Raw genomic sequence first — 7,500 nt, forward strand, 5'->3', positions numbered from 1 at the left:
GACACATATTCAAAAATGTAGCTCTCTGCTCCTGTGTGTGCACAGATTGGGGATCACTCACTCCTATCAGTATCTCACACCGAATGCTTTATTCTCCTGTAAACCTGCTGCCTGCACCTGCACCAAGATGATAAAGCACTCACCACACACTTTCATATATTATATTTGCAGATGCCTGGCTCAAACTGACTTGTCATCTTGTCAACATTACCCCTCTGCTGTTTTCTGTTTTCTTCTCAACAGTAATGTATTCTTTACTGTTTTTTTATCAGGAAGCAATTTGAGAAATATGATTGGTGATATAGGTAGAATCAAATGTTCCCTGAGTCCGGATGTGTTGCTGGAAGCTCAGTTTCAAATGTGCATGAATAGATTCCCTCCAAGTCATTTTTCCCTGTCAACCTCTACTGTAATCAGTCATACAGACATGCCTGTTTGGAAGGTTTGTTAGGATATGAACGGTTTTGCTGATGGGTGTGTGTGTGTGTGTGTGTGTGTGTGTGTGTGTGTGTGTGTGTGTGTGTGTGTGTGTGTGTGTGTGTGTGTGTGTGTGTGTGTCTCTGTGTCTCTTCAGGCTACATCTTAACAGTCCCTCCTAAAGACCTCTTCACCCCCACTGTACAAGTTTCTCTCCTGAAAAAAAAATCCTTCTTCTAGCATTGTGACTGCTTATGGCCCCTGGTCCGAGCATTGATTACTTTATCTTATGATGACTGATGGATAGATGATTCACTTACTTAAACAAATGTATTTGTTGTAAGTCGCTTTGGATAAAGGCGTCTGCTAAATGCCATAAATGTAAAATGTGTGTGTGTGTGTGTGTGTGCGCGCGTGCTCGCGTGTGTGCATGCGTGTGTGAGTGTCTGTGTATCAGCATGTATGTTATTTAATGAATTTGTAAGACAGACCCAGCGAAGAAAGAAATTGTTTTCAATATTTGATAAAGTAATGAATTTGACCCTCAATAACCTTAGCGTGACACAACCTCATTGTGTTAGCTCATTAGTGTATATTACAGTCCATAGATAGCCCTGTAATTACACTAGAAAAGCACGTAATGCATCACGACAGGCTGTGTCTATCTGCATTTCAACTCCGTCAGGACAACCTTTAGCTTATGAGACATGACAACGTCCTCTGTAATTTCTCAGCATAGTTCAAACAACAACCTGTATCATTGCAGGTCCAAGCCAAAGAGAGAGAGAGAGAGAGAGAGGGAGAGAGAGAGAGAGAGAGAGAGAGAGACAGAGAGACAGAGACAGAGACAGAGAGACAGAGAGACAGAGAGAGAGAGAGGGAGGGAAATGTCACCCAGCCTGATGCCTCATCAACAGTTCGGCAGAAATTAGCCGGCTGGCATTTTATGTGACGCTCGCTCCACTCTAAAATGACACCGTCTCCTGACGACTAAATTGCAAAGTATCAATTTGTGTCATGGGAGGGAGAGACGTCTGGTTGCTTGCGATGTCTGGAAATTACAGGGGAGCCGCAGGGACAAACTTGATTTAGGTAATGAAAAATGCATCAGGTCAACGTGGCGTGGATAAACGACAGCGATAATATCGCAAATAATGATAATCATTTCCAATCAACGGCAGGAGATTTGCGGTGGCGTCGCTGTTGTTTTCAAGGTCACTTTGAGAGCCCCCGGTGACAGCTTTTCAGCAGATATCTGACTAAAAGGTCTTTAGCGAGGAACATATGTTTGTCTGTAGGCTTGAGGCAGTATTGGACAGATGCAGTGTTTGTTTAAACGCTGTCTGTGTACTGTGTTATAGTCTTGAATGAAAGGGAAAGCACGCACAGAAAACATCCTAGCGTTGCATGCTAAAGGTTCATTGCTTTTTGTGAAGTATTAGTAGCCAGCACAGAAGGCCGTCCTTTCTTCTAGGAGACTTTGTTTAGATATGCTGGCTCCACAGTATACACTGAAAAGTCAGTTGTGCTTGTCATGGTGATATACAGTATATTATTCATAATTTTTCAGTACTCTTTATCACACTTAATGAAGTTAAAGATATGCTACAGGATTTTTGTATTTTCAGTAATTAGTTACCCTAACCCTAACCCTCACAAGCCATAAACGGGTTCTGAAATAGACAGAATATTTTTGGCCTTTAACAGAGGACTGTGTCGTCTAATGGGATAAGAAATCAATGAACATTATATCATGAATGATATAGTCAACACTTAAGCCTAAAAAAGAAAACATTTAAGCCACTTAGGATATAGCAACGAAAATCCCGTAGCATCTCCTTAAGAATAGATGTAGGTTTGGGAGGATGACAAACACAATCAGACAAACGCCTGATATCAATTTAGAACTCCGCCTACCCATGGTATATAATCACCATGGTATATAATCCTCCCACCTCCCTTCCTTACTTTTCCATGCCCTTGGCCACCATGCATCTCTGCTGCCCGGGCATCAGCTGCATCACTGGGGGGGGAACTCTCTGCCTCAGTTCGGGACCAGGTGTGAACCCAACCAGATGTTGAATCCATGTCAACAAATTTCACACTCTCATACTACCGCATGACCATTAGTCTGAGTAAGTGGAACTGAACTTGTGAACTTGTTTTGCTGTATGCAACTGACAGTATCGCTTCAGTAAAAGTACTGTCTCTCAGCAGTTCTTCTGGGCGAAGCACCATAGTTGACATTTCACAGTGTTTTATGCTCGTTGCAAGGATTTGGAGTACCACCAACTAGACAGCTACATATGTTGCCTGTGCAGTATGACTTTGCTTTATAAGCTGCGTTGACACTTGCTAGCGGGCCGTTGCATTTCACATGCAGCTGTGTCTAGAGCTCGCTGTTTTCTGCCCTGGACTAATCTCACCACAACAACATTTAACCTCGGTGTGACCTCTATTTCAACTGTCAACAACTGCAACTTTAACATGTCAGTCGTCTCAGTAGTAGCTCGCAAGCTTTCAAACTTTCACCAAAATCTGTGGATATGTTTGCCATAAAGCTAGCTAACTCTAAGTGCATTGATGAATGGCTAAGATCTCGGTGTTTGGGATGAAATCCCTGCCTGTGGCAATAACATACGACTTTATTTGGAAAGAGGAGAGAGGAGAGGAAATGAGGGTGGATGAGGGGATGGAGCGATCAATAGAATCTCAGGTGCGGAGGGCAGAAATATAAAACCTCAGGTCCAATCTGAGGTGAAGAAGTCTGTGGGTCTCATTTTGGGATCGATAGCGGGTCTATCTTGGCAGCACACAGGGACATATTATTTCAGGTATTTTATATATAAAAAAAATATATTTTTGGTGAGATAGAACCTTGCGAGAGCGATCACAGACGTCTGGAAGTAACGGTCCTACCTATATAGACTCATTATGTACTCATGATTGGATTACAGAGGCACCTGGTGGATAATACAACTAGCGTAGCAATTCAAACATTTCTTTTTGGGAATGATAATCCTTTGTCATAATCTGAAATCAACCCTACCTATGTCCATGAATGCCTATACACTCATATATAATATTATAATAAGTGTACAGAGGCTCAGAAGATTCCTCTGCCTTCACATAAACACACTCCCTCAGCTACATTTGACTGTCAGCCTTGGTTAAGAAATTAGGGACGTCATGTCTGAATGCTTATACAAACAGCTCGGGCGACAGAGAGAGAGGCATTAACTCTAGCTCTTACACAAACCCCATTAGTGCGAGGCGTAAGCTTCCCAAACACTTATCTTTGTGTGTGTGTGTGTGTGTGTGTGTGTGTGTGTGTGTGTGTGTGTGAGAGTGTGTTTGTGCATGCAAGCTACTGTATACGAGAGGAGACAGAAGGAGAGCATGCAAGCAGCCGCAATAATCTGCCCTCTGTCCCTATAACTGCCGTTCAGCTGGGGGAGAGAGAGAGAGCCAGAGCCAGTTTGGCCAAACTTAGATTCTTAAGGCCATTCCAAAATTGCTGTTCTTTATATAGCGTATAGTATATTGTGTTTATTTGTTTTGTTTGCAGACTCCCTGGGTTCAAACTCAAAAGTACACAACAGCGTTAACAGACAGAGGCAGAAGTACTGTTCTCTGACAACTAGTTTTCGTTTATCTGTTTCCCTGGTGTTGTCAAAGAGTTGGATAAGACATGTGGAGGGTAACCTCTACGTGGCTTTGTTTGGGGTGTAAAAGCTGCTCCTTCGGGGCTGCTGGTATTTATTATCAATGGGATAAACCCTCTGGAGCCGGAAAAGAGATGGGAGCACCGTGATTTCATAGCTCCGGCTCTGCAGGCTCCTTGGAGACAGGGAGGAAGAAGAAAAGACAATCTCCCGGTCGGATGAAAGTCCCGAGGCACCTGAGGGATGAGTTGATTTACTGTCAAATCTGCCCCCGGATTATCGATAATCTCAGACAAACCCCAATCTACCCACGGAGAGATGTGTACTCAAACAAACCCAAAGAGAAAGAAAAAGAGAGAGAGAGGGGCGGGGGGAATAGAGAAATAGATTGAGAGAAATGGTGTGTGTGTGTGTGTGTGTGTGTGTGTGTGTGTGTGTGTGTGTGTGTGCAGGTTTGTTTACGTATGTGTGTGCTCTCCCCTAAATACCAAGAAAGAGAGAGGGGGCTTCTGCCCAGAGAATTAGAGAAAAAGCCTTCAATTTTCCACTCCAGCAGATTTCAATTTACACACACATCCCCCTCTGTGTCTCTGTCCTCCCTGTGTTATTGACAGTATTTAAGGGGGCTGTGATAAAAAATTGGCCACTTAAGTTTTTTTCAGTCTTTGTTTTGTTCTGGGGAGGATACTCACTCACAGAATAGTGATGCTACACAGTGTATTAGTGGCATATGATAAATCAGAGTGCTTGACAGAGGTTATATTGCCTTAATCATGGAGGTTTCAACACCAACGAGATGGGTTTGATTCCAATCTATAGGTTGACAATCTGAAAGTGAGATAGGGGCGGCGGTTGAGTGTGTGTGTGTGTGTGTGTGTGTGTGTGTGTGTGTGCGTGTGTGCGTGCGTGTGTGTGTGTGTGGTAGGCACCCTGCGCTGTGGCAGACACATCTAGAACCAACATATGACGTCAGACTCTCAAATAAGCCAAGGGCAACCATTTTCTGTCCCCATAGCTTTCAGAACAAAGGGTCTGTGCCACCATCACTCTGTGTGTGTGTGTGTGTCTGTGTGTGTGTGTGTGTGTGTGTGTGTGTCTCTCTTTTTGTGGAGCCATTAGCATCGCTATCAGGGAGAACAGACCCAGATGCATATGTCAACCCACAGAGAGTCAATTACCTCAGCTAGACATGGCCATTGTGTTTGTCTGCCCTGGCCCATTGGTATTTAATACAGGTATATTAATACAGGTTACAGGCTGATTAACATGAACTTTACCAGACATTTTATGAAGGACAGACACCCATCCGGAAACCTAGCATTACGGAATGGCGTTTATCTTTGAGTTGATTTGAGTTTACTTTGGTTGATTATTCATTTGTTTTAATCTCTTCTCTATCGGACACCTTTCTGATTAGTGTGTCGTCATCAAAGAAGGATGACAAAGATCAACTTGGATAAAAAACTCAAATTATCTGAGGAATATCGTAGAGATTATTGTCACAGGTATCATAGGTTGTTTTATTACAATGAACCTCTTTGCCTACCATCTTCCAATATGTCATGTCTGAAGCACAACACCAGAACCTTTGTTGAGATGTGCAGACCTCCATGATGTATTGGCTTGAGTGTTCGACAAACAGACAAGCAGCTACTTTGGTGTTAGGAGTGGGATGTGGATACGATCGGCCAGTTACGATTTTGGGAACATACTACAAGTGTGATGGCATGAAGAAAGCCAAATATTTTCAGAAGAATGTGATAATGTAGAGATCTTGTCAAAAGGTTCAGACCATTGTGCCTAATGGCTTATTGTACTGTACATGCAGGTGTTGCTGACCAACTCATGCTATCACTTAGAATCCCCTTGAATCACAGCAATATGTCCATATTGTACTAACTACTACGATTACCAAACATGACCCTAAACTGATACATTTATCTCTCTCTCTTCTCCACCAAACACAGGTGGTCTACAAGAACAACGACATCCGTCTGGAGCTCTCGCGTCTGGCCCGCATTGTGGACCCCAAGATGAAGATCCAGGGCGACGTGGTCTTCAAGTGTGAGAACGTGGCCACCTTGGACCCCATCTCCTTCGAGACCCCCGAGGCCTACATCAGCCTGCCCAAGTGGAACACCAAGCGCATGGGCTCCATCTCCTTTGACTTCCGTACCTCAGAGCCTAACGGCCTCATCCTTTTCACCCACGGCAAGCCCCAGGAGCGCAAGGAGGCTGCTCGCAGCCAGAAGAACACCAAGGTCAGTCAATCACTTTGGATGTATTTACTCTTTAATGCATATGGTCACACGTGTGTGATCAGTCTAGAGTGACCCTCAAGCGTACGATCACACCGGTGTGTAGAATTTATATTTAAAATATATCAGCGTTTTTAGGCTGACTACTCTGTTTTTTCACAGAAACATTTCCACACAAATTCTAAGCCTTTACAACTGTATGTCCTCAATGTGAGTAGGTTATTATTTTGACGTAGACTGTCAGAAATTCACAGAAGTAGCAACAACATAACACAGTTAATCCAAATCGGAAAATGGAGGCAATGCTATTCCTAGCTCTGACTAAAGAGTGAGTTTACAAGGAGTTTAATTGAGGCAACTCTCGGCTGACAGAAACCATAATATAAATTAGCTAATCGCGATTACAATTTACAATGTATCACATCACGGGTGAGCTCAGCAGTGATTGAAATAATTGACTAAAACACTTTCCAAAAGTTGAAAGTAATCTGACGGTGTTTGTTTTTCCAAAGATGAAACAAGAGATGACAAGATGGGTCACTCCAATTATTCACTTTTCAAGTCTTCTCGAAAGTTTTGCTATGGGTTTCCATCTATTTACCTCATTTCACTAAAACATCTTTGGTCTGACAGACATTTACGTGACCCAGAATGCATTGAATGATGATGAACGAAAATAAACATGGCTGTGCACGTAGCCAGTCATTAGCTTATCATGATCAGTACAACCTTACAGTAAATAATACAGTAAATACAGAAATGATCAGCACACACACCATTATCTGATATTTTTTGTTGATACAAGTGGCGCGTGCCAATCGTGATGGAGGCAGACCAACAGTAGGTGAAGTTGAGGTGGTCAGTCGTAGTAGCTGGAGGGCTGCCAGCCATTTCACCCCCCCCCCCCCCCCTTGCCCTGCTGTTGACCCAGTCTGGGGTGTAAAGCCCCCTGCCATATCCTTCCGTGGTTTCCTTTCCCAGGCGAGTAATGTAGACAGACAAAAATGAGCTGAGCACACAAAGTATGAGGAAAATCTCTGAATGCAGCGCAATTATAGAAAATCTGGTAAATATTGGTTTGACAATGTGACATGCAGCCTAAAATGGGCTTGAGTTTACTACATTAAATCAGCCACGCCTGGCTCTCATATTGACCCTCC

General features: G+C 43.3%; 1 protein-coding gene across 1 annotated transcript in view; it reads left to right on the forward strand.

Annotated features, from left to right (window-relative positions):
• Positions 1-7,500, forward strand: part of nrxn3a (neurexin 3a) — a gene marked incomplete at both ends in the record, with an annotated part of 268,162 nt that overhangs the window by 66,787 nt on the left and 193,875 nt on the right. Inside the window, 1 exon segment of the mRNA XM_083683801.1 lies at positions 6,050-6,343. Coding sequence (XP_083539927.1) covers positions 6,050-6,343 — 294 coding nt within the window.

The sequence above is a fragment of the Argentina silus genome (assembly GCF_951799395.1).
Source record: "Argentina silus genome assembly, chromosome: 13".
NCBI lineage: Eukaryota > Metazoa > Chordata > Actinopteri > Argentiniformes > Argentinidae > Argentina > Argentina silus.